The following is a 25,303-nucleotide window of genomic DNA, read 5'->3' as shown; positions in this document are numbered from 1 at the left end:
GATGTTACTCTACAACTAATGGAGCTCGTGGGGGATTCTGAGCAGGGGAAACTCCCTGGCTGCCGTGGGACAATGGACGTTAGGGGAAAATCGAACGTCGGAGGCTCTGCCACGAAGCTGCTTCAGAGGCTCCGGCAGGACAAAGGGGAGGCTGCCGTTTTACGAGAGTCCTTCACACCTGAGGGCCTTAGCCTGTGCTTTAAACTTCACAGGGTGGCTTTCAGCCTTTTGGACCAGGAACGCCCCAAGTCCAGAAACAATGTTGACCCCTTCAGCTTCTCCCTCAGTCCCTCAGGGACCGGCACGTGGCAACCCGAGGTCCAGCAGTCTGTAGCCCTCACCCCACACCCCAGGAAGCCCGCTGTCAGTCAGCGGGAAGGACTGAGCCTCAGGCCCCGGGACGGACCGCGCTCTCTTCCCTGTGGCTGCGAGGAGGTAGTGCAAGGCCCTCCCTTCCCAAGTGAAACCCAAGGTGAACAGAAGGCAGGAGCCGCAGTTTAAGGACAGAAGTGAGAAGAGGATGCACATCAAATTGGTTCCCCCAAGTCCTTTTGGGGCCCGGCTTCTTTCTTTTATTCATCAACCATTCGAGGCCCACCCTGTGCCAGCCCCTGTGCTAAGCCCTGGGAACGCAACAGTGATCGAGGCAGACAGCGGTCGTGCCCTCGGGGAACTTGCAATCTCTGAGGGCGTCACTGAAGCTGGCAGGGTGCTTCCCGTCCTCCTTTCATTTCCTGGGTCCGCCAGAGGCGGTCAAGGACCTCCGAGGTGTCAGAGAGCGGTGGGGCCCCTTCGTTTAGGCTCACTGTGTGGGCTTGGCGGGACTTTGCCCAGAGACGCTAAGCACAGACTCCCCGCCCCGTGCCCAGGGCTCCTCCGCTGGTGATCAACCCGGGCTCAGCCTGAGCCCCAGCTTCTGGCTGTTTCCCTGGTGCATGAATGGAGTAGAAGTTTTTCACCACCCCTCTGTCTCCTGGAGAGCCTCTACGGCATGTGACGAGGGACTGGGGACTCGCCACTCCCCCCAGCTTCCTAAACACATCAACCCAGACTCACCCTTGTCCACACCTTGGCGTGTGCACAAGGCTGAGGCTGCGGCGTATTCTCTGCCGGTCCCACGCTCTTCCTTCGCTCTTCCTTCTGCCCTGCCCTGACCCTCCAGGATGGGTCTCCTCTCTTGGAAGAGCCCCTTAACTCCCCCCTCCTGATTTCAGTAGCTCCCCTGTGGCTTTTTCAGGCCAGCGGAACATCCGTGACTGCTCCAAGTGCAGTAAGCCTGCTAGTCACATGTAAATTGGGCAAAGATGATTTTTCACAGATGGAGAAACCCAGGCCCGGTGAGATCCGCTACTTCTCATCAGGACGTCCCAGTCTTCTCTCTCTCGGCCCATCCTGTATACCCCTCTCAGGAAGAAGGCGAGTTACCTGCCCCTGAACCTCCCTCTTCCCTCCTCCCTGATCCAGGCCATCAGTGTAGTATTAAAGAATAAAATTTGCCAAAGTTGGGCTTCCCTGGTGGTGCAGTGGTTGAGAGTCCGCCTGCCGATGCAGGGGACACGGGTTTGTGCCCCGGTCCGGGAAGATCCCACATGCCGCGGAGCGGCTGGGCCCGTGAGCCATGGCCGCTGAGCCTGCGTGTCCGGAGCCTGTGCTCCGCAACGGGAGAGGTCACAACAGTGAGAGGCCCGCGTACCGCAAAAAAAAAAAAAAAAAATTTGCCAAAGTCTTAGGGAAACAAGACTCATGTTTTATTTCCACAGAGAAACTCTAAAGTAGGAGGCGCCTCCTGAATTTCTGTCACGGTAACTTCAGGTCACAAAATGGAGCAGGTGAAGAAGCAACGGCTGGTGTGTCCACTGAGGCTGACGGTCAAGGAGACACCACAGTGGGTGGGAGGAAACAAGGGATGGACAGATAGGTACCCAACCTAGAAAAAGCAGGTGTTAGCACCCATACCAAGAGCTGGGGGAGGGGCACAGTCAGGTCCCTTGATGACTGATGGTTCTCAGGGCTTCAGTCGCAGTTGCAAGTGATTTTCTGGAAGACAAGAAAAGAGAAAATGGTAGAACACGGCCATTCCTAGAGCTGCTGAAACCAGGCATCCTCTCACCCAGCTTCTGCGCCCACAGTTCCCTCGTGTCCTGCCTATGTCACCTGCGGTCCCCTCACTTTCACTCCTCCCTAAAACAAATATTACCTCTTCCCCACCGGCGACTCGCGTCTTTCTGCCTCTGAGCCTTTAAACCCGAAAGGTTCCCCTCACTACAGTCCCCCCCGCCCCCGCCCTACAATGCCTATCCTGTTCCCACTGCTTAACCGAGCCTGCCTTGCTGTTCTCTGGCCCTGCCTCTGTCAGGCCACCACCCAGCACTCAGAGGGTGTTCCGAGTGTTCTAGGTCATCTTCTCATGAGCTTTTCTCCACACCCCACGCTGGGGTCTCCTCCTTAATACCTTTAGTGTGTCCACCCAGAGCAAAGGGAGGGCCAAGCCCCCAGCCCTCCCTCCCCCCACCCACCCCCGGGGCGGCGGGCCTCAGCTCCTGGCTGCAGCCTTGCACAGCTCACTGACACTCACCTACCAAAACTTCACCCACTGCAGCAGGTCAGGTCGCGCCCGGGAAGCCTGCAGGACGAGGAGAATGTCTGAGTGGACAGAGCGCCGTCCCCGGCACACCCTCTGGCCTCAGGCCCCTTCTCTCGCCAGCCGGATTTTCTCTGCCCCAGTACTTACCGAGGAAGAAACCGTGACTCCGCACTGTAAAGAGAAGATCAGAGGAGGTGAGGTGAGGACCTCGGTGCCCTCTCTGTTCTCGACCACGTCCTTAGGGCTCAGGAAGGGCCCATGGCGGGGACAGGCTCGGGTCAGGATCACCCCAAAGGTCCTTTGGTCTGACTGTGGCCCTTCAGCCACAGCAGATATCTCACCCTGAGCGCATTTTACCCAAGATGATATTGAATATGGTCCCTGAGCACACACTGACCAAGGGGGGCGAAAAGAGGAAAGGCAGGTCTCCCTCTGCCTGCTAGGGGGGTAGAAATTGGCCACGAGCAATGGGCAGAAGTGGATACCCACAGGTAGTGTTAACTACATCTTCACCTCCTTTCAGTCAGCCGCTAGTTTCTGATCTCTCAGTAGAAGTCCTCTCCCCAAGGAGAGGGGAGGGAGAGGACTTCTCTCCCTTTATCACTCTGAGAGATGGAGGGATAATACTGCCTGTTTGTGCGTTTCTAACCAGCCTAATTAGTATGTAGCACATTCATTTACTGAATTTATCAGATTGTTTTCTTTGCACCCGTATAAAACAAAATCGTCACATTGTTTTTCCTGTTATCTCCTTTGTGAAAGGAAGCATTTATTTTCCCACCAACCAAGAGTCTCTGGGCTGGCCTCCTCTCCCCAAGAAAGGTCAGCAGACCAAGGAAACCTGTCTGTCTGTTTTGCCGTGTGTCGTGTGATTTTTTTTTTTTTTTTTTTGGAGGCTTATATTCCTCACTGAGAGGATTTGGGTCCCAGTTTTCTCCATGGCAGGCGATGCACCCACGGCTCCCCTAGAACCTTTTCTGAGTGAGTGGGTGTGACCCTTCTACCCTTCTCTTCCAAACTGCTCTCAGGGAGCTGGAGTCCCCCTGCACAGGGGTGGGGAGACATGACTATCAAAGCGAACAGGATTCGGCCTCAGCTAGCCTACCCAGAGGACCTCGGCAGTGAAGGCCTCCCCTGTCACCCCCAGGCAGACCCCGCGCAGTGGGAGTCAGGAAGGTTGCAGGCCTTACCTTAGTGGGGATCTGGGCTGAGTGCTGCCCCCCACTGGCAGTAGGGTATTTCTGCTGGTTATAATCGTAGTTCTGCGGAAGGAAGCAGGGGGCGGGAGAGAAGGGATGAAGGCGTTTTGCTCCCACATCCCGGCCCTGGCTGGACCTTTCTCGAAGCCCCTGCCTCCTCCCCTCCTTGTGTCATGTGTTTTCTTCTACAGAATCTCCTTGAGCCAGAGTCCACGCCCTCACCTCGCTTTATGGTCCCAGCCCAGATGGCCCTGCCTCTCTCGTCCCTCTCCACCTCTCCCAGCTCCTCAAGTGTCCCTGGGGAGGTGAGGCGAGGAGACCAAGGAAAGAAGTGAAGTCTGAATCAGGTGGTCGGGTGGCAGTTACCTTAGAAGCTACAGCTGCCGCATCCTGGCATCCTGTGCCAGGCTGAGAAAATTACAGAACGGGGGGCATGGGGAGAGAGAACTGCAGATTGGCCAGACCCGGGAGCAAGGCTGAGAGGAACCAGGGACCTTCTAGGGCCTCCTGAGGGAGGGGCTCACCTGACCAGCAGCGCCTACCCTCCTCTGGTCTGATGACACACGGATGCAAAGGGAGAGGGCGCCGCGGTGAGGGTGGCTCCGTGGTGCTTCAGGCCTTGCTGGACTCTCGAGGCTCCAGCATCCCACCACCCAGGCTCTGCCCTCCCTTTAGAGCCCCAGCATCCCGCCCAGCCCACCCCACCCCTCTCAGTGGTCTGTGATAAGCGCTGCCTCCAGAGAAGGCCTGGAGGAAACTGATGGCCCAGATAGACACAGGACAGATCTCTACACTCAGCATTGGGCAGCCAGGGTAGAGAACGGGTTGGCAACACCTCCGCCACCCAGGCACCTGGAGCCGGAGCTAGAATAACAAATGAGCGGTACCCGCACAAGCTCCCGGGGCAGAGCTGGGCACCTCAGCCCCAGCCCGCCTTCTGCCTGCAGCAAACCCCGCTCCCCTCACAGGCCTTTTAATCCCTGTTCCCAAATGCTGTTCTCTATACGGTCCTTGGAAGGATGGTCTGTTATTCATAGAGGCGAAGTGGAGTACGTTAGGTTAGCTCTGGGTCAAAGGAGAGAAAGGAAGGGGAGAAATACAAGAAAGGAGATGGAGTCCCCTTAAGAAGCACTGCAGGTGCGCTGGCCACCTCCCCTGCCCCGATCGAGGCAAGAGGAGAATCTCCTCAGTAGGAGGGAAGTTTAGTTCCTGCCATTGTCACTTCTCTACTAGAAACACACACACACACACACACACACACACACACACACACACTCACTCACTCACTCTCTCTCTCTCTCTCAGGGTCAGAATGTTCTTCCCAAGTCTGGCTTAACTCTCTGCCTTACCCATACCTGAATTCTAACCCCACTATTAGGCCTTACACCGTGGGCACAAACTGGTAGACCGTAGGCCTCCAGACATTTTTTGCTTGGTCCACATGTTTAAATTAAATTAGTTGAAAACCAGATTTCTAGCTTTTCTTGAAAAATCAGACAATGTGGCCCCATCTGTCCAGCCTCACGTGCCCACATGGACAAGTGAGTGGGCAGCCCTTGCCTCAGTGCCCAAGCGTCCTGATTCCCGAAGGCCACTGGCCATGCGGAATGGACGTGTGGCCTTTGACAGGACCCAGAGGCCCTGCCCATCCTTCCCAGAACCCAGATAATCAGACCCCCTGCAGCTGCCTGCACTCGACCATGACCCTCCGTCCTCCCCCCATGCACACTGCCCTCCCGCCGCCCTTCAACTTTCCTCCTTAGTGACCCCTTTCCAGCTCTGAGAGTTGGCCCCAGTCCCAGGTCCCTCCCTCTTCCCCACCCCGTGGTCCCCTCCACCTGCTCACGGCAGCTGTGGCTTCCCCCAAGCCAGGCCACGCCCAGCCGGAACAGCAGCAGGCAGAGACAGTGGCTGGCTTCATGATCTTGTGCCTGTGGAGGCCCTAACCCTGGACCTCGGCTTTTATCCCAGGGAGGACCTCCCACTCTGCTCCTTCTTCAGTGACTCACAGCTTCCCTCTCCCATCCCACCTCCACTGGTGAGGCGTTGCGCAGAGGGAGGAAAGTGGGAAGGGAGGAAAGTGGGAAGGGAGCAAGGCACCCCCCCTCAGCAGGGATGGGGAGGAACCGGAACAGAACCTGCAAGCCACTGCCCAGGGCCCAGAACCCCACGTCCTCAGAGCTGAGCTTCCCGACCCTGAAATGAGGGGTCCCACTGCCCTTACCTCAGTAATTGCTTTCCAGTTCAAGAAAGGAGTGCTTTGTTTGAACTTCTGGAGGGAGAAGGAGAGATGAGTGGGCCATGAGGAAAGAGAATTCCAAGGGTGGAGGGGGGCAGCTGGTTGGGAAAGTTTGGTGCTGGGTGTAGTTTGGGGTTAGATAAAGATAAGCCTACCCGAGACTGAGGGTGTCAGCATTTCTGGTGGCATTGGTGATAAGACTTGGGTGAGATTACCTATCTCAAAAGTGAGAAGAGGGGGAATTTTGTGACAAGTAGGCTGGAGGGAGGGGTAGCTGCCTTGAGGGAGGGAGGGGAAAGGGACAGGATGACCAGGATCCTCAGTTCTTCAAAGACGGAGAATTCTCCTACCTCCCAGAGTCGACAGAAGTAGAGGAAGATGCGAGTCCTGAGGTCTGGGATTTGGTTCTGTGGATGAAAGTGGGGAACAGGTGAGCAGGGAGTCTGACCCCTGCTTCCCTAAGCCCCTCTGCTCCTGCGACCACCATTCCTCAGCCTACAGGATTCACTGTGACTAAGGTCCAGGGGGAGCTGGGTGTCTTTAGGGACACCAGAAAACTGTTTCTGGAAACAAGGAGAGAGAAGCTAGGTCTCTGGAGCCACTGACCACCCCTCCGCCACATACACAGCACACGACACCATTCTTCTCTAGCCCCATTTACCCCCCGGCCCCAGGCAGAACACAGCTGTGGCAAAACCTCAGGACCAGAACCTGCCCCTGACATGCCCACCTTTGCACCTGTCACGCCACCTCCAGCCCATCTCCCAAAGCTGTAGGGCTGAAGTCTCCCCTTCCTAACCCCTCCTGGAACAACAGTGGAGATGTAAGAAAGGAGGAGACACCAGGAGTGTGGGAGAGCTGATATTTATTTCAAGGACCAGGGTTGAGATTAGTGGGGAGACAGTGGCTTCCCTGGTCAGGGGGACTTCCCTGGTGGCGCAGTGGTTAAGAAGCCACCTGCCAATGCAGGGGACATGGGTTCGAGCCCTGGTCCGGGAAGATCCCACATGCCACGGAGCAACTAAGCCTGTGCACCACAACTACTGAGCCTGTGCTCTAGAGCCCACGAGCCACAACTACTGAAGCCCACGCACCTAGAGCCCGTGCTCTGCAACAAGAGAAGCTACCGCAATGAGAAGCCTGCGCACGGCAACGAAGAGTAGCCCCTGCTCGCCGCAACTAGAGAAAGACCACGCACAGCAACTAAGACCCAACGCAGCCAAAAATAAAAATTAAATAAAAATTTTTTAAAAAAGAGAATGGGTGGGGCCCCCATCCATCTGGAGGTCACGGGGTGTGAAAACTCCTCTGGTCCTGAGCAAAGAAATAAGTCCTAAGGGGGAGGTCAATGACTAGGAATTCAGGGACTCGTGCACCTAGCCAAGGGTAGATTGGACCCCTGCTCCGGAAATCCGCAGGGACCTTTTGGCCCACGGCTGTCATCGGGGCAAATCCAGAGAGTCCAGCTTGGGCTTGAAACCCACCCCGCCCCCATACTTGCCAGGAACGTTTGGTCCCCCCTCCTTACTCCTCACCCTGGCTGAAGTCCTCGGCTGCCTCGTCGCCCCTCCCTCCGCCGTGAAGGAGCTGGGGACGCTCCATCCTCTTCTCTGCCCACCTCTGTGCTGCCCCTTCCCTAGGAGATCCGATCCTCGGGGGAGCCACCCCAAATGAATGCCGCCTGACTGCAAGCACTCCCCTTACTGCCCCCCTGGATGTGCAAAAACGTTTGGCTGTCAGTCCTCTGGCCCTCTGGGAAGTATCTGTGTGTGCCCTGGTTCTCCCATCAGACCCTAAGTGCCCCATGCTCAGGGGCCTGGTCTCCCCGTGGTCCATGGTAGGGCGTCTCACCCCTACCAGAGACAGTTCTTTACGAAACAGAACAAAACAGTCTATTTTGTGCATCCAAAACAGGACTCCGCTGTAGCTGGGAGCTTCTGCATCTCCTGTCTTTCACTCCCCACCTTACTGCCAGAAAGTGACGTTCTTGAGGGCTGTCCCTTTGCCTCCCCACCTGCCACCAACCCCCTCCCTCACACGTTCTGGAGGGCAGGGGTCCTAGTCTGCCTTCTTTTACGTGAAGGGTCAGAAACTACGCTGCTCACAGGGGCCAGGCGGGCGGCTAGAAGAACTGTGGTGGGCGGTGGGAGTCTGACCAAGAGGGGCCCGGTGTTGCCATACTGTTCTTTAAAAATGAATCAAACAGTCAGTGGCCCGCAGATTGCAGCTTCTGCCTTTGGTATCTGGATTGTTTGTTTGTTCTTCGCCTCCTCTCTCAGTCCACACCCTCTGCTCTGGAGGTACATCTGCTATTCTGGTGTCAAATCAGCTTGGCCAGGGCTTCCGCTGCAGGAGGAAGGGGTGGGCGGGGAGGAAGGAGAAGCAGGTTCTGGGCCCCAAGCGACTCCTAACATTGCACATGTGCAGGACCCGGACTCACGACACCGCCAGGCTCTTGGCGTGTTCGCTTCCTTTCCCCATCTCTCCGGGCATCAGTCCTCAGGTGGTCTTTTAGCTTCACCTGATGATTCGGTCCGTCCCCTACCTCTGCCTCTGGTTCCTGAGGATTAGGCCTACTGACTCTCCCCTTAACCTTCTGGTGTCAAAGGGGAAACTGAGGTTCAGACCAGTTCGGGTCTGCATGTTGAGACATGAAAGAGGCCCATTGCCTCCTGGTCCCCCCACTCCCAGCTGCTTGCAAGTTCCCCCTCTCTTTTCAGGTCTCTGCTGTCCTTCCTCCTTGTTTTCATCTTTTCTTTTTGAAGCACTGGGTGGAATGCTGTCTTCGTGACCATCATCATTGCTCCCTGGCTCACCAAGCAAGGGTTTAGCTTTCTTCTCTATATCCCTTCTCCCACAAAGATCAGAATGAACGGCCTTCCAGCCCTTACCTTGCTGATGGTGTCCCAGTTCATGAAACCCAGCTTGGATTTTAAATTCTGCAGAGAAAAAGAAGGAGAATGACCAAATTGGGTCATCATGTAATTGGCTCAGGGCCCCAGGACAAGAGAGGTCAAGGGCCACTGCTGACAGTCATTATAGAAAGAAGACTTCAGCCTGTGGGACCAAGGGACAGAGGTTTGATTTTGCAAAGGAGAGCGAGCAGAGCACTCTTGTCGAACTCACCTTCCAGAAAGTGTCCAAGCCGAAGAGCCCAGGAAACAGCTGAGAGTTCTAAGGGACGGATGAGAAATGGGATGAGAGTAAGGACCCAGCTGTGAGCACGAGGCAGGGGCAGGAGATGTGGGTGTCGGGCGGAGGCAGCCCAAGGAGGAGTGACGTCCTCATTCACCAAGATGTTGGTTCTATTGACAGCTTCCCCTCCCCCACCAGACCCTTGCCCCTGGGTGGGGAAAAGGGAGCTGATGGTCAAGCTCTACATCCTGTCATGCACGCCACCTATTATCCCACTCCTGGCCCACCCTTCTCCGCCTCTGGTCAAGCCACCTTCTCCTCTTCTCAACACAGTACCTAAGAGCCCCACCTCCAGAAAGCCTTTCTGGACTGACTCGCTACTTGCTCAGCAGAATAACCCCACCCAGTCCCTCGAATCATATCCATATTCGTGCTCCCCCCCATGCCCTGCCCCCCCCAAACACTGCTAGTAGCCAATATGTAGTCCCACTGTGCGCGGGGCACTGCGCCTCCACCCGCCTCTTTCCCACGTGGAGATGCCTCCACTGTACAGATGGAGAAACTGAAACGTAGGGCTGTCCAACAGCTTTTCTCAGCATCTGTCTCCATGTCAGACTCCAGTGTTGGGACTCTGAACCACCCTGATGTGATTATGATGCAGAAAGCGCTGCAGTAACTGAGGGGGGTGAAAAGTTAGGCTTTGCTGTCCCCATGTTACCCAAGAGGGAGCCTGGGCTCAGAGAGGTTAATCGACTTGCCTGATGACACACAGATGACAGGTAACGCAGCTGGCGTTTGAACCCTCCATCTTCTGAATCAAAGTTCACTGCCTTTCCACTTGTCAACCCTGCCTTCTTAAATATGGTTTAAAAAAATACCCCCTTGATGATTCTGTCATTTTTGTCTGTTTTTTCACCTCATGATATATTGAAGACTTTGGTAGTATAAAACTAGAAATAGAATTACAAACTGGGAGAGGGTTCCTTAAAACCTGTCTACCCATGAAAGGTTAGTATCCCTGATATGCAAGGAGCTCTCCCGAGAGCCTTCCAGGTGGCATCACCACCCCTCGCCTCCTCCTCCCCGTTAGGCGTGCTCCTCGCCCTGTGGGCCCCACTCAACCCCGGGGCACGGGCTGGCAGCCTCTCCAGGATGCCTGTTAGAAACCAGAATCTCAGCCCCACCCCAGCCCTGCTGAATGCGAATCTGTATTTTCACAAGACCTCTAGGTGATTCCTGTGAGCCTTAGCCAACACTTCCTCTGTGCCTTAGCCAACACTTCCTCTGTCAGCACAGCCGTTCCTGAGGGAGAGGCAGATTTCCAGAATAACTAGGAGGGAAATGTAGGCTCTCGAAACAGTCTCCATGTACGCTCTCGAAACACTGTTTCCATGTACGCTCTCGAAACACTGTTTCCAAAGTCCTTCAGAGAAGTCACCCGAATACTGTTTCCCCGCAGGGTATAGGACGTTTGAAACAATCATGTTTCTAGAAGGATTGGTTTTCATACGATTTTTCACAGCCCCATCTGTGGTATAAAGTGAGGTATATCGTGTAAGGATCTGCAATTAATTATTACTTTGGAGCTGGTTAGTCTTTTCAGGAGCATGTGTTTGGTTTCTTCCCTCTAGATTGTAAATTCCCCAGAGAGGGAGTTGGGACCAGAGCTAGCCTTAGGACGGGGGGCCGGAGCGGAGTTGCCTTGAGGAGGGCGCACAGCTGCCGTGATGAGCTGCCGTCACTGCAAGTTCGCCTCTCACCTGACCCCCAGATTCCCCGGACACGTGGACTTCACTGCGTGGATTATCGCACGGCGGGAGAGAGAAAGAGAAACTCTCATGTCCCACGAAGACACCTAGTCCAATCCCCAGACTGCAGTATTTTAACTCCGTGGCTGGCCCGGGTCCGCCGACCCGGCGGCAGTCAGCCCGTTCCCCGCCCATCCCTCAACGCCTCTTGTTTTCCTTCCCACCGTTTGGGGCAGATCTGCACAGACACGCCCTCGCCAGACGCTCACCTCGGGTTTGTTCCCACCACTTCCACCCCTGCTACCCAAGGAGGAGCTGGTATTGTATCCCAGCAAGGGAAAGCGAGAGTCCATGTGGGGTCTCCAAAGGGCTTGGAAGGGCCCAAATTGTTCCCAAAATAGGAAGTCATCCCATAATAGGCACTATGATATTTTCACGCCCTGCCCAAGCTCCACACTGTCCCATCTTCAGCCGGTCAGTCACGGAGGGAAGTTATTCGGGGCACGGAGAAGGGTAGGTGTGGCCACGTGTATTTGGAAATGTGGGGTAATTGGGGGATTCTGAGCTGCTGCCGTCCAACCTCCACTTCATGCCAGGGGTGGAAAAGCCACTGGAGACCAACTTCATAAGAGCCGTGACCCTGGCACCCTGGGGCTCCTTCGGCCCTCCTCCTGCCTCTCCTCACCCCTCACCCTCTCCTGGAACCTAGAAAGGAGAAGGGACCCCTAGAATCCTTACCTGGGAGTAACCGCCTTGATCAAAATTTCTAGAGTTTTCGAAGGGTCAGTTGTAGGTGGGGGGAGGGGAAGCAGGTAGTACAGGGAGCAGTAAATTAACACTTGGCTTGCTCTTGCCTGAGACCCTCCTCTTGCCTGAGGCCTTTCCCAGATCCCCAAGGAAGCCAGCTGTGCCCCCTCTCAGCAGGACCCCTGATGGGAGTTCCACCCCAATCCGGCTGCCAGGTAGTGGTCCCCTCCTGGCCCTCTCACCCCTCACGTAGGGACACTGTATTTGTTAGCGTCCACACCTCAGCTCTGTAAATGTCCTTAAGTTTCCACGTGCGGTTCTGCCCCAATCCTCCTGGGAGCTTCCCAAACAAGTGTCATGTTTCCCTGTGCCCACCTCTCTTGCTCCATCCACTACCCCAGCTCTAGTCCCATTCGCCAAGTGGACACGCCTGCAGAACTAGAGGTCAGACGGGAGACAGGGCATCCCCGGCATCAGGGAGTGGATGACGAGGGGCTAGAGTGAGCACAGTAGGCAGGGCACCTCTTCTGGAAATTAGAGGGCACATTTAAGCCACACTTCCTGGTGAGGCTGGGAAGGTGGGGAACAGAAGCTGAGGGAGCCCAGGATGACAGCTCCGGTGACGCCACCTACCCTGGGGCTGGCAGCTTTCGGGAAGACCTCGGAGTGGGTTTCCTCAGCAGGGACCACCAGGGGCCCCACCTCTGCCTTCAACAAAGGAGAACTTACCCAGTGGAGCTCAGAACTGCCACCGCTGCTGCTGTTGCTGCCGCCGCTGCTGCCACCACTGATGCTGCCACCGCTGTTCCTGCCATCACTGCTGCTTCCCTGAGGGTCAGGAAGAGATCAGAGTGAGGTCTAAAGATGAGGACACCGAGATTGCTTTCCTCTCTCCCCGGCCTCCCTTGCTCAGGACTATTTCCCGCCCGGTCTGAGGGGAGCAGAATTTCTGCAGAATGCCCCAGGTTGTCCTGTCCTCTTACCCCAGAGTTGCTAGAGCTTCCACCTGAGCCAGATGGTGGGCGGTTGGTGCATTGCAGAGGGAAGGGGACGGGTGAGGTTTGAGACTTCAGTCAAAGCCATCCCCACAGGCCAGGCTCTCCTGCTTCCCTGGCTTGGGCTTCTTTCCCATCGCATCTCTCTTCCATGCCCATCTCACTCTTCCAAGCCTCCTCCCCACACCTATCTCTCCCCTGTCCTATCTGCCTCTTCCCTCAACCCCTCCCCTGCCCATCTTTCTTTCCTCTTCGTCTCTCCCACTTTCTATCACACGCATCCAAACAGACTCTTCCTCTTACCTCTGCATTTGGGTTGTCGCTGCTTCTCCTTGAGCCATAAGGAGGTTGGGCCACATCTGCCTGCAGGGAGGGTGAGACTGAGCATGGGATCGGGAAGGACACGGGGGAAACGCCAAAAGTGTGGGCTTGAAGGGAGGGAGGTGGCAGGCATCAGGGCCAGGGTGATGTCCTGATGTACCTGAGTGTTGGTGCCTAGGTTGTATGCCCCTCCATAGCCTTCATGGCCCCAGGAGCCTCCCTGAGAGTTGGTCCCAAAGCTGCCACCTGAGCCTCCAGAATACACCTGGTCCCAGGGAATCCCTGGACCTCCAGGATTGCCTGGAGAGCCAGAGGAGCCATGGCCTCCAGATGGAGGCTGCCCATTGGTTCCCTGCAAGAACAACGTGGCCGCACTGAGTGTGTGTGGCCACCTCCCTCTGGGATGGGGTAGGACAGGCAGAGCAACTCAGATAGAGAAGCCACAGGGAGAAGCAGGTGGAGAGAGACCTCAGGGTGGTGGGGGAGGGATGCCTAACGTAGAAGGAAACTGGCCCAGACAGCCACCAATAAGGGAGCCCTTCCTCCTATTAACTGCTTCCCAGGACTCTCAACCCAGCTGCCCGCAGCCTCCCATTTCCACACCCGGCTTCCAGCCACTCACCAAAGCACCGTTGCCGCCAGGCATCCCCTGCGAGGAGCTGTGGGCAGCGTCCACTCCGTGCTGAATGACATTCTCAGCCTGTCTGCCAGCCTCACTCCCAGTGTTTCCAAGAGCATGGGCCGCTTCCTCAACCCCACGGGCGAGAGCATCCCCCACGCCGGGGCCCATGGTCTCCTTGACTCCAGAACCCGCTGCCTCTCCATCCCCTCCGCCAGTGGCCTCCCCGACTCCGTGCTTGATGGCCTCTCCCGCCCCGTGTCCAGTGGTCTCCATGGCCCCTGCTCCAGAGCTCTCCCCTCCACTCAGCAGTAGGCCAGCCTCCCCACTGCCCAGGCACAGGGCCAGCAGGAGGCAGGCCAGACACCCCTGTAGCTTCATCTCTGCCTCGTTCCTTCTCTCTTGAGTGTCTTCTTCCCACCCAAGTTTACTCGCTTGCCCTTTCTCTTTCCCTGCGTCTGCGTGCCCTCCTCCCTTCTCTCTTTCCTTCTGACTTCTCGTTCTCCCTTCCTCTAGGTCTGCAGTCTTCTCTCTCCTTTCCCAGATGTTCCTGTTTTCCCACAGCCCTTGTCCCCGCTGCTACTCCTTATACTGTAGCTTGGAAGAAGGTGGCAGGGCTGGGCAGCCCAGAGTCCCTCCCCACAGTGACTCAGGCCCAGCCACCCATAGGTGAGCTGTAATTGTGAGCCTGAGAGCCTGTGTCGAAACAGAGAGGGAGCCCGTGCATCAGGGAGGGAGGGGGAAATGGGATGAGACCGGTGCCAAAGTGTTCCCATTTCCCAACCCCAGGAGTCTGGGGCGCAGGGTAGGAGGTCGCATCTGAGGTGATAGGCTGGTAGTGTCTCCTAGAGGTGGTGTGTGTTGGGGGGGGACTTAGGAGAGAGGAATCAGGCAGGACCTCATCAGGGGGGCGAGGGTAGGGAACCCAGCGGGATAGGACCCACCCTAGGTGTAAGGCAGCCTGGGTCGGGGACGCCAGAATGGCAGGACGCCACCTGCCGCTGCAGGTGCCCTTCCTCAGCCTTCCTCTCCGTTTCCATCGGCCTTTGTCTCTCCCATCTCTCTCCCCTCCCATACTGCCACCTAAAGGTGACTGCCTCACACTTCCACACCTTCCAGCCACAGAGAGCCTGGGACCCAGGAGACCGCCCTCAGTGGGGACGCCAGGCATCTGTCGGGGAAGGAAGTGGCTACGACCCTGAGAGGGGTCATCGGGGTGCCTCAGTTAGCATCCCGGCTGCTCTGAGCTGAGAAAGCTGGGTGGAGCTGGGGAGTTGGGCAGGCAGGCGGGCCACCCCCAAGGAATGAGGGGGCGAGGAAGACCTAGGGAGGGAGCTGCTGACCCAGGCACCCATCCTGTTTACCGGGCCTGGTGGGGGCACGTGTGTGAGCTCACGGCCTGCCGCGAGGGCTGGGACTACACCAGCGCACCCCCACTGCTGCCCCCAGCCCCTCCCAGAGGGGCCAGAGTGGCACTGGTAAGGGAGGAGGGGTCAGCACAGGGGCAGGAGCCCCGGGTCAGCCAGTGGCCCTCTCCCCTGGGCCCAGCTCAGGATGCAGAACTCGGGCAGCCTCCCGAGGTCTCATCGCTGCTCAGCGAGCGAGGCTGCTTCTCCACTCCCAGGAACCCCAGGCCCTCCCACTTGGCACTGCCTTGTATCGCTGGGACTCATCGCCGAGTTAGGAGGGGCCGGTTTCTATCCGCCTTTCTCAGCGTCTCTCCGTCAGTCTCTCTCTCCACCCCAACACCTTCACCCCAACATGTAACACCCATCACCTCTCACGATGTAAACACAATGCCTGTCTGTCCTCCGCTGCTCCTTCCTAGCTCCTTATTATCCCATCGCTGACTCTTTAATGATGATAATAGTGGTGGGGGTAATAACAATAAAAATCATCATCATCGCTGTAGCTGCAGTTTATCCAGGTGCCCAGCACCAGACTAAGCACTTTAAGGCTCAGACAGCCCTGGGAGAATCGGTCTTATTCTCAGCCTGTCTGCCAGCCTCACTCCCAGTGTTTCAAGAGCATGGGCTGCTTCCTCAACCCCACGGGCGAGAGCATCCCCCACCCCGGGGCCCATGGCCTCCCTGACTCCAGAGCCTGTTGCCTCCCCATGGGATGACTCGGCGATGGGTCCCAGTCCCAGTGACCCAAGGCAGTGCCAAACGGGAGGACCTGGGGTTCCTGGGAGTGGAGAAGCAGACACCACATTTAGGGACCGAGAACTTGGGGCTCAGAGGGGACATGGTGAGTATGCGGTAGAGGCAAAGCTAAGCCCAGCCTGTCTCATTCCTGAGCCTGGCTTCCAGCGTATTCTGTCATCTCCGTGTCTCAGACCTTCCCCTGCTTTTCGAAGCCCTCATTCTTCCCTGGACAGAATTAGTTTGGATTTTGCCCCGGGGCCATGTAAGGGGCAGAGAGCAGGAGGAAATCTGAGGCCTCCGGGGTTGGTGATGGACATCCCAGCCCCCTGAGCCTGCTGCTTCCCATTCCCGCGGGGCAGGACCACAGGGCAGGAGGTGGTGTGTGTGCTCACTGACTCCAGGACTCCTTCCCACACTTCCTTCGCGGGACACCCTCACCATGGTGTAGAGCTGCCCTCTCCCTTCTCTGTTACTAATATTTTTCTTTAAGCCAGCTTACTTTCTTAAGTATATTTTAAGAGAATACTTTATATCACCACTCTTAAGTGGAAAGCCAGGCTCACTGGCCCATATATAGAAAGAACCAGAAAAACAAAGTGAGAAGCAAACAATCGTATTACATTATAGCTGGCGGCAGCTCCTGTACCCTCTTTGTTAAAAAGGGAGATTAGCAAGTATGAGAGAGGTGTTCCAGACACACCAGCACAGAAATGGAGTCTTCCTCTTTATCTAATCAGAAAGCTTCAAAGAGAATTAAGAAAAGAGTAAATTTCTCACTGTGTGATTCAGACTTATTCAAAGCCATCCTCACGAACCACCTAAATTCTCCCATGCCACCAGCAGTCCCATGTTCTGCCTTCTGGGAAGAACTACCCTGAGACATCCCTGGACCTGAGGGGTCACCTCAAATCAGTCTTAAGGCGTATTTATTAAATACCTGTTGTGAACCAAACAGAAGACTAGGTGCTTTCACATGCATGATCTCACGTAGTCCTCACTATAACCTCGACAGATAAATATTATTCCCATGTTACAGATAAGGTAACTGAGGCCTAGAGCTGTTAAACAAACATACAAAATCATATACAAGATCATGGTAAAATGGAGCTGTCAGGGCTTCCCTGGTGGCGCAGTGGTTAAGAATCCGCCTGCCATTGCAGGGCACGTGGGTTTGAGCCCTGGTCCAGGAAGATCCCACACGCCGTGGAGCAACTAAGCCCGTGCGCCACAACTACTGAGCCTGCGCTCTAGAGCCCGCAAGCCACAACTACTGAGCCCACGTGCCACAACTACTGAAGCCCACGCGCCTGGAGCCCGTGCTCCGCAACAAGAGAAGCCACCGCAATGAGAAGCCCGCACACCGCAGCGAAGAGTAGCCACTGCTCGCCGCAACTAGAGAAAGCCCGTGCACAGAAACAAAGACCCAACACAGCCAAAAATAAATAAATTAATTAATTAAAATGGTTAAAAAAAAAAATGGAGCTGTCAGAATCTGACCCAGGTAAAGGGGTCAGATTGAACTTGGTAAAGGGGACTTATTTTGAAGTAGCCCCTCCCCCACCCCAGGGTCACGGGGGAAGCCTGCCGCCCCTCCAGCAGAGGTCCCCAGCAGGTAGTTGCTCTGGACGAGGAGCTGGCCATCAGTGCTTACTAGCTGGGTGGCTTCCCTCAACTCTCTCCCTTCTCTGAGCCTCGGCTTCACCATGTCTAAGGGGATAATCGTGGGACCTACCTCGAGGGAGGTCGTGAGGGTGAATGAATCATGTCTGTAAGTGCTTAGCCCAGAGTGAACACCCAATAAAAGATGGCTGTGAGGGTCCCGCCCAGACTCTTCTCCCTGTTCTTGCACAACTGCAGAAACTGCCCTCTCCCTCTCATGCCCTCGCCTGGCTCTCCCTGTCTGGCCCACGTGACAGGTCCTTGCTCACCCTCATTCCAAGGCCTTTCCCAAGTCCGCTCAGGCCAATAGGCTCCCCTCTACTAGTTGCCAGACAAGTGTACCCGGCCTCGACCCCTCCTCTGGAACCTCTTAGTCTAGGGGGAGAATGGACATGAAACAGGTAAGTATATAATTACAGCTTGTCACAGCACTGGGAAGACCGGTATCAGCATGCCATGAGAGAGTAACAGAGGCGTCCCTAGGTTCAGGTTGGGTGAGGTTCGGGGAGGTGGGGCACACAGAGGCATAGAGGCAGGGAGGACGCTCTTAGCAGAGGAAGCAGCCCACCAGGCCTCAAGGCAGGACTGAGCCATGCCGCTTTCACCTTTAAGTCCTGGCTCAGCTCTTCTCTTCCAGAAGCCTCCCAGGATTGACCTCCAGCACATACTCATTATCCTATATCTCTTTGGCACTTCCCGGACCCCCAACCAAGCAAGAACATGGGCATACAATAAAATCAATGAAAGCTTTTACTTTCTGAAAGAAGAATTCCCTTCTCGGAAGGGACTCCTCCAGTCCAGGTGCAAAGATGTCCAGCACAGAGTAGACCTTCAGGAAATGTGTGGTAGGAATGAACCCTTCTGCTTCTTGAAATGCATGAAACAAAGGTCTGCGATTTACTAGGAAATACATCCAAAATGTATCGGTACGTGGCTAGATGGCGAGGTGTGTGATGAGTGGAAGCGCGATAAAGCAAGCGTAGTCACGTGCTAGGGGTGGAATCTAAGTGGCGGGTATGCAGGTAGCCACTATAAAATTCTTTCATCTTTGCAGGAAAATATTGCCAGGGGAGAGAAGCAACACATGTGATTAAAATGGTGGTAATCTGGGGACTTCCCTGGTGGTCCAGTGGTTAGGACTCAGCGCTTCCACTGCAGGGGGCACGGGTTCAATCCCTGGTCAGGGAACTAAGACCCCGCAAGCCACACAGCGCAGCCAAAAAGAAAAAAAAAAAAAGTAAAAAATAAATTAAAATAAAACTTAAAAAAAATGGTGGTATTCTACAGATAAGGAAAAACAAGGAGAACATAAAGCGCCAGGAGCACCACCTTTACTGTGCACGTCAGGCCCCTCTCCTCCCTGCTGTGGCATTTAGTCCTTAGTGATGCATCGCTTTGTATTTGTTTTCATGTTCTGTTTATACACCTCATCTCCCCACGAAGCCTGTAAATTCCCCAAAGGGCAAGAACGCTGTCTCTTATTTCTGGTCCCACGGTTGATGGAATTTTGGAGCTGGAAGCCATGTTTGCAGTCCTCTCCTGCAGACACCCACCCCCCTTTACATGGGAGGAAATGGTGGCACCTGGAGGGGAAGGATGCGGCCTACAGGCGCACGGTTCTGACTGGAATGTAGGTCTCTCAGCGCTCAGGCCCGTGCTTGGCAAGTGTTCTAGAGACGTTACAGGTGACCGTGCAAGGTCAGGTTCTGGCAATAGACAGGCCTGCTGCTTTCTCCTGGGTTGCCCCCGGCAAGTGCCCTGGCCCCTCTGAGCCTTAGTTTCCTCATCCATACAATGGGGATCATAAGGGAACTTCTGCCTTTGGGTTGTGGGAGGCTTAAATGGTTACAGAGTAGGAACAGCCCTTCACACAGTACCTGGAAGCTACGAAGTGCTCAGGATGTAGTGGTTGCTATCATTACTGGTCCGGGCTTTGAGCCGGGCCTTCCGTGTCCCTATTCCTGTCCTTGTAAAGAGGCCTCCTGTCATCAGAGTGGCTTCCCCCCTGAGCCTTTGGCCCTCGTCCCCAAGAGAGGATCTCCCACAGGTACCTCTTTCCTCTCTCCTATTCACTGAGTCTCCTCCTTACTGATACTAAACAGGAGAGAGACCTCTTCGTTTTCAGAATGTCCTCGGTAGCTCTTAGGCTTAGGTAGCTCTCCCTCCACTTATTGTGTGTCCGTAGTCACGTTTCTTAACTTGCGTGAGCCTCCATGGGATTTTCTATAACATGGGGCAATAGCAGCACCTCTTACCTAACTGGGTGGCTGGGAGGATTCAGTGAGGTCATGCAGGCAAAGCGCAGGGAGCCTCGCATGCCCTGATTGCGCAATACACACAAGTGACTATTGATATCCCTTTGGTGCCACACTCCCGAATGAGGATGCTACCCCCTTGGGCTTCACCAAGGTTCCTGCCACTTTTTCCCTGGTGCTTCTCCCCCGCTACTGGCCTGGAGGGGCTTCCCCTGCACGAATTTCCTCCCCGTGCTGAGCATGAATTTTGCACTAGTGAAGCATGGCTCATCCCTGTGATGGCCCTCTTCCATCGGATCAGCCTGAAATCTCCAGATCAACCCATCCTGTGCATCAGACCCCCCAGCGTCTCCGGTGAAGAAGCAAGAGGAGAAAAGACAAGCCTCCCCTCCACGAATCCCTCCTGAGGGAGCACAGTGAACCATGATGAGAGTACAGTGTGTTGTATTATCCACAAATCTCAGTACAGCCCCTTAAGGGACTCCAGAAATCTATCCTCCTACTTCCCCCCGGTTCCTTCGGGTCATTTCAGCTGATATGACAACAGGAATGTCAGTCTGTTCAACAAGGCCAGTTCGTCAGTTTAGAGAATGATGTTGGTGAGGCTCTGGAAGAGAGGAGAGAGGGGGTGGATGCAGGGCACACAGTCGCAAGAACTCTACCCTCATGCACCCTAGAGAGATGGGAGGGAGACTGACTACTCTAGCTCCGGAATTGCTTATGTTCTGGGGAAGAACATACGGAAGGCGGCACTTAGATTCAGGAAGAATAGGGAGACGGTCCTCCCAGGCAGAGGTGCCAGGGGCCTCTGTAGGGACAGAGAAGCCTTGTGTGTTTTGCCTGAGAGGATCCCCTGCCACCTCCACAACCCGGGAACAAACAAGGGTGTGCCTTTGGGTTCCTGGCAAGTCTTAGGGCTGTTACACACCCTCACCCTTTTGCCCCAGGCTCAGGCATCTGAATGTACTAAATGCAAAGAGAAGAGCTAGGACTTTCCTTTGGGCCCAGAGGGAGGACCAGCATCCCACAGGAACCTTTCTCCTGGGCTGGCGGGGCAGGTAGGTTGCTGTCAACTAGGGAGAGGACAGAGCTACAGGTTCCCGCCACCCAGCACGTTGCCACAAGGCAGCAGGGACAGAGCAGCGGAGGGATGCACAGAACAGGGAGGGAGTCTGACGGGAGATGCCGCGGAGAGGGGACAGGCACACAGAGGGGAGGGTTTCAGCAGCCCGTCCCTTCCTGGCTCCGAGAAGTACACAGGACTTTTGTGCCTCAGTGGGAACGGAAAGCGCCCGAAAGATGAAAGCAGGATGTGAAGGGCAAAGAGCAGTGAGGAAAGGAAAACCAGAGCTGGAAAATGGGTTGGATGGTGTCTGCAGAGGCTGAGTGTCTGTCCACAGTGCAATTGTCAGTGAACAGGCAACAGGAAGAGGATGTAAGAGCATGTCCCAAGTAGGAAGTAGAAACCACGTGGGCACTCACCTTCCACAGAACTGAAAGGTCAATGAAGGGCTTGTTGACCAAAGCCTGAAATTCAAGGACAAGAAGGTTAGTCCCCAGCACCTGTCGCACCAGCCCTCCTAGGAGAGCCTCCACGCCACCGCCCCCCACCCACTCTGTGCTCGCGAGACTTACTCCAGATGTTAAGGTTGTGGTTGCAGCCCCTCCGTTCTGGTGAGTGAATTTGCCTTGAGGACTGCCCTGTGGATGAAGCCCAGGCTGTCATTACACGCCCCCCAGACCCTAAGGGTCTCCCAAGTTCCTTTTCCCCAGTGGCCAGCTTCCCCTAGGGCGACCGGGGCTGGGGCAGAAGGCATAGGCTAACCCCCTGCCCCTCACTGTCCAGAAAGGAAACCCATGTTGCTGTGGGAATTCTGTGAGAGATGGGAGGAGAAGCCAGGAAGAACGTCTGCCCCTACTGCTTAGTCTTCCCTCAATTCCCTTTTCTTTCAGTTAATGAGATGCTCTCAGTCACTGAGAAGGGGCCCAACTGGAAAGGGAACCCAGAGAAGCCACGCAAATACCAGGACCATAGTATAACCCCAGCCCTGACTTCAAAGCTCCCCCTTCTACACACACGCTAACCTGATCCCTAACTCGGGGATCCCTGTCCTTAATCCTCTCCCCACTCAGCAGTGTCTCCCCTGCTGCACTGCTGCTGCCGGCCTCAAATCCCCAAACAAACAGCCCTCTCTCGGTCTCTATTTGGTGAATCCTGGCATCTAACTCAGAGCCCCTCCTTCACCCTGCACACTTTCTACATAGTTTCTTCCTCCCCACCCCACGCCTCTCTGGTTCCGTGGCTGGTAGCCCCTGTAGCTATGGGCTTTGAGGCGTGGGCCAGTCCTCAAGACGGTGTCCCAAAGAGTCCTCGTGGAGACTGGGGAGTGGGGACCTGGGGCAGGCGGGAGTCAGCCTTCTCCTGTTCCTCCTTGGAGCCTGTTACGCTGTGCGTGCTTCTGCTTGCCTCTCCTGGGCTCCGGTATCTATTCCCCCTATGTAAGTGGGGATCAGACATCCTCCAGAAGGCCTCCTCTGGTGGGGCGGTGGGGAGGAAGAGAAGGAACTCCGACTTGTGATTCTCCAGAGCTGTGTGCTAGCCACATGACCTTGGCAAATCCCTTAAGCCTCGCTGAGCCTCTGTTTCCTTACCTGAGAATCAGGGAGTCCTCAGCCCGCCTACCTCACAGGCTTGTTATGAACATTAAACAGAACAGGGCTTTTCTCCCAAAGCTATTCCTCAAGCTCCAGCGGATGCTCTGGCTTTTCTCAACACTCATTCTCTTCGCACCGTGATAGACCTTGGCCTCAGTCACTGCTTCCTGTTCCCCAGGAGAGGCTTCACGTCCCTCCCTTTAGATCTCCTTAACTAGGAGGCAGCCCCTGAAGGTGGGGCTGGGTCCCATTCCCATTCTCTGATACAGGGCTTTGCAGATAAGATGGTTTAATCCTTCTGACCAGCTGACCACCAGCTCCTTTGTAAGGGAGAAGGAGGACACGGTTACAGAGCTGCCCAAGCTTCTTTCACCAAATGATAGGGACCTGGGCGCCCCAAATGTCCCAAGGGTTTAACCTCTCCCTCCCCAACAGCCTTCTCCCCATTTCCCCACCCCTGTTCACCTACATTCAGCAGCTGGTTGGCTTCCTTGCCGGCTTGGTTGGTCCCATCATGAACCGTCTGATGCAACCCGTCCTCCTCCTTCCCGGCCTCACCAGCAGCGTGGGGGACACCTTGGCCAAGTTTCTCCACTTCCTTTCCAGCCTGACCAGCAGCGTGGCTGACCCCCTGACCAAACTTTCCCACCTCCTTTCCAGCCTGATTAACTCCATGATGCCCCTCTTGGACTATTTTTTCTCCCTCTTTCCCAGCCTGCCCTGCAGCGTGGCTGACCCCCTGACCAAACTTTCCCACCTCCTTTCCAGCCTGATTAACTCCATGATGCCCCCCTTGTACTATTTTTTCTCCCTCTTTCCCAGCCTGCCCTGCAGCGTGGCTGACCCCCTGACCAAACTTTCCCACCTCCTCTCCATTATGATTACCTCCATGATGGACCCCCTGGACTATTTTTTCTCCCTCTTTCCCAGCATGGTGGACCCCCTGGCCAAACCTACTTGCCTCATTTCCTGCCTGGTTGACCCCATCGTGGACCCCCTGAATCACTTTGTTTGCCTCCTTCTCAACCTGTCCAGTAGCACTGTTGACCCCAGGGACAAACTTCTCTGCTCCCTTTCCTGCTTGTCCGGCAACATTGTTGATTCCATGGGTTACCTTGTCCAAGTTGTGGTTGAGCCCCTGGACGCCCTTGTCCAGCTCCTTACCGGCCTGGCTCCCCACACTGTTGAGTCCACTAAAATCTTTCTCCCTTCCAGCTTGAGGGATTCCATTATTGATGCCTTCCAGGGCCTTGCCCACCTCTCTCTCTGTATTGCTCAGCCCTTTGCTGATCCCTTCAGTGACCTTCTTAACGGGGTCAGCACCGGCCGCCCATCCAGGCAAAGGTCCCAGCAGCAGCAAGAGGAAGCAGGAGCTGAGCAAACTGGCAAGATGCATATTGTTGGGGAAGTGGGGAGGATGCAGAGAGGGGCCAGGGAGGCAAAGCTACTATTTATCCTCTGCTTCCTTTCCTCTGCTCCACCCCTCATGACTCAATTACCCTGTGAGGCACTGACTTGATCTCCAGTCAGTGAGGTAATTCCCAGGGAGATTTGGGGTTGAGCAATGAAGAGGAGGAGGAAGAGTAGGTGAGTCATAAATGGAGAAGATTCACATGGCATCTTTGCTCCTTGCCCAGCTCAGGCCCTCCACCCCGGAGCCCAGATGTCTGCCCTTCCAATCACTTCCCCTTTCTATTCCTCACCCACTGTCCAGGCCTCCTTTCTCCCAACTGCACCTTCAGGCACCCTCCATCCCTGGGACCCAGGCCTGGTTCTTCAGCATCTTCACTCCTCTCCGGGGACCTAAGGATCCAGTTTCCCCAGCAGCAAGATTTTGGAAGGGTGGGAGGCACAGTCAGGGGGTGGGGAGCAACCCCGGGGAGTTGAGGGAATCATCAGACCTTGTTCTTGTTGTTTGTTGTTCTTGTTGACCCCCAACGCCCACACTTCTTATGCTCCGGCCTCACGGGTCTTCTCCCTGGTCCTCAAACACACCAAGCTCATTCCTGCCTCATGGCCTTTGCACTTGCTGTTGTCTCTGCCTGGAATGCAGAAGTCAGATCTTCACAAGGTGGTTTCCTCCTCACTCTCTTCTTGGCTCAAATGTCACCTTCCCAAAAAGACCCTTCCCTGGCCGTCCCACAGCTATACTCTGTAATATCATCCTTTAGTTTTTATAGCTCCTACCACGATCTGAAATTATTTTATTGTCTGTCTCACCTATCAGATAGTAAACTTCCAGAGAGCCTTTGTCTGTATTGATCATTGTCACGTCCCCAGCTTCAAGAACATTGCCTGGGGTTCAGTAAACATTTGAACAAATGGATGGATTAGAAGATGCCAGGGGAAGAAAGTCCAGGCCTGAGCCTGAGTCTCAGAGGGTGCTGGAGGGAAGGTTGCCTGTATCCCCAGAGCAGCACAAGGTCCCTTGTTGAGGGTTGCAGGTTTTGGAGCCAGGATCACATTCTTGTCCTACCTCCCAGCCCTTGGGCAAGGGCAGGGGGCTGACTGCCATGAGCAGGGGCAGGACGCAGTGTCTCCTGAAAAGCCAGTTGAGGCAGTCGTGGGGAGGGGCTGAAGACCCAGGGCAGCAGAAGACTGTCAGCCAGAAGCTGGGCTGAGGGCCAGGAGCTCATCCCTCCTGCCCTCCTCCCCCTGAGGCCTCCTAAGTCCCAGCTGAGGCCTCAAGTGTTGACATATTGGCAAGGGTTGGAGAGGGAAACAGCTGAGAGTGTGGCCTAGGTGTGGAGAGGGACATCAGAGGGAAGGGCAGGGGGTGGTTGGTAGGTCTGTTGTTGGTAGGTCTGTCGAGCTAGTTCAGAGGGAGCCTGAGACCAGAAGGATAGGGGCCAGTGGGTGGGTACAGTTGGGTGCAGGGGTAAAAGATATTTGGTTTGGGTGCCAAGAGGAGAGCCTGGGAGAGGGGGTGGTGGTGGGATCGCTGGTGGAAAGGCCAGGCACAAAGGAATGTGTAGGGTGTGAGCAAGTGGGGTCAGCAGA

At 55.5% G+C, this 25,303-nt stretch overlaps 1 protein-coding gene across 3 annotated transcripts; it reads right to left on the bottom strand.

The window, feature by feature from the left end:
• Window positions 1-1,726: 1,726 nt before the first annotated feature.
• On the bottom strand, window positions 1,727-24,478 carry DMKN (dermokine). 3 transcript variants are annotated; one of them, XM_067720237.1, is made up of 13 exons: window positions 22,773-24,478; window positions 21,284-21,349; window positions 21,131-21,175; window positions 12,951-13,010; window positions 12,382-12,480; window positions 9,149-9,196; window positions 8,914-8,961; window positions 6,373-6,429; window positions 6,008-6,055; window positions 3,775-3,846; window positions 2,732-2,755; window positions 2,580-2,623; window positions 1,727-2,037 (listed from the first exon to the last, which is right to left on the bottom strand). In XM_067720237.1, coding segments are annotated over exons 1-13 (1,539 nt in total). In that variant the 5' UTR covers window positions 23,700-24,478; the 3' UTR covers window positions 1,727-2,036. The 3 variants fall into 3 exon arrangements, with proteins under 3 accessions (XP_067576338.1, XP_067576337.1, XP_067576339.1); XM_067720236.1 differs by having other exon boundaries at window positions 2,576-2,623; window positions 22,773-24,466; XM_067720238.1 differs by lacking the exons at window positions 21,131-21,175; window positions 21,284-21,349; window positions 22,773-24,478 and adding an exon at window positions 13,591-15,199 and having other exon boundaries at window positions 2,576-2,623.
• Window positions 24,479-25,303: the final 825 nt, after the last annotated feature.

This window comes from Pseudorca crassidens, chromosome 20 (assembly GCF_039906515.1).
Source record: "Pseudorca crassidens isolate mPseCra1 chromosome 20, mPseCra1.hap1, whole genome shotgun sequence".
NCBI classification, from domain to species: domain Eukaryota; kingdom Metazoa; phylum Chordata; class Mammalia; order Artiodactyla; family Delphinidae; genus Pseudorca; species Pseudorca crassidens.
Note: the sequence above shows the minus strand (reverse complement) of the source record. Positions and strands in the feature narration are given on the sequence as shown.

What these genes read in the sequence shown, in the direction of transcription:
- DMKN (XM_067720236.1), bottom strand. Translation starts at nt 23,699, where the DNA reads ATGCATCTTGCCAGTTTGCTCAGCTCCTGCTTCCTCTTGCTGCTGCTG. An exon ending in GCTTGGACACTTTCTGGAAG is followed by an intron (nt 8,962 to 9,148) that starts GTGAGTTCGACA and finishes TTTTCTCTGCAG; the next exon opens with AATTTAAAATCCAAGCTGGG. An exon ending in CAGCCCAGATCCCCACTAAG is followed by an intron (nt 2,756 to 3,774) that starts GTAAGGCCTGCA and finishes TTCTCTTTACAG; the next exon opens with TGCGGAGTCACGGTTTCTTC.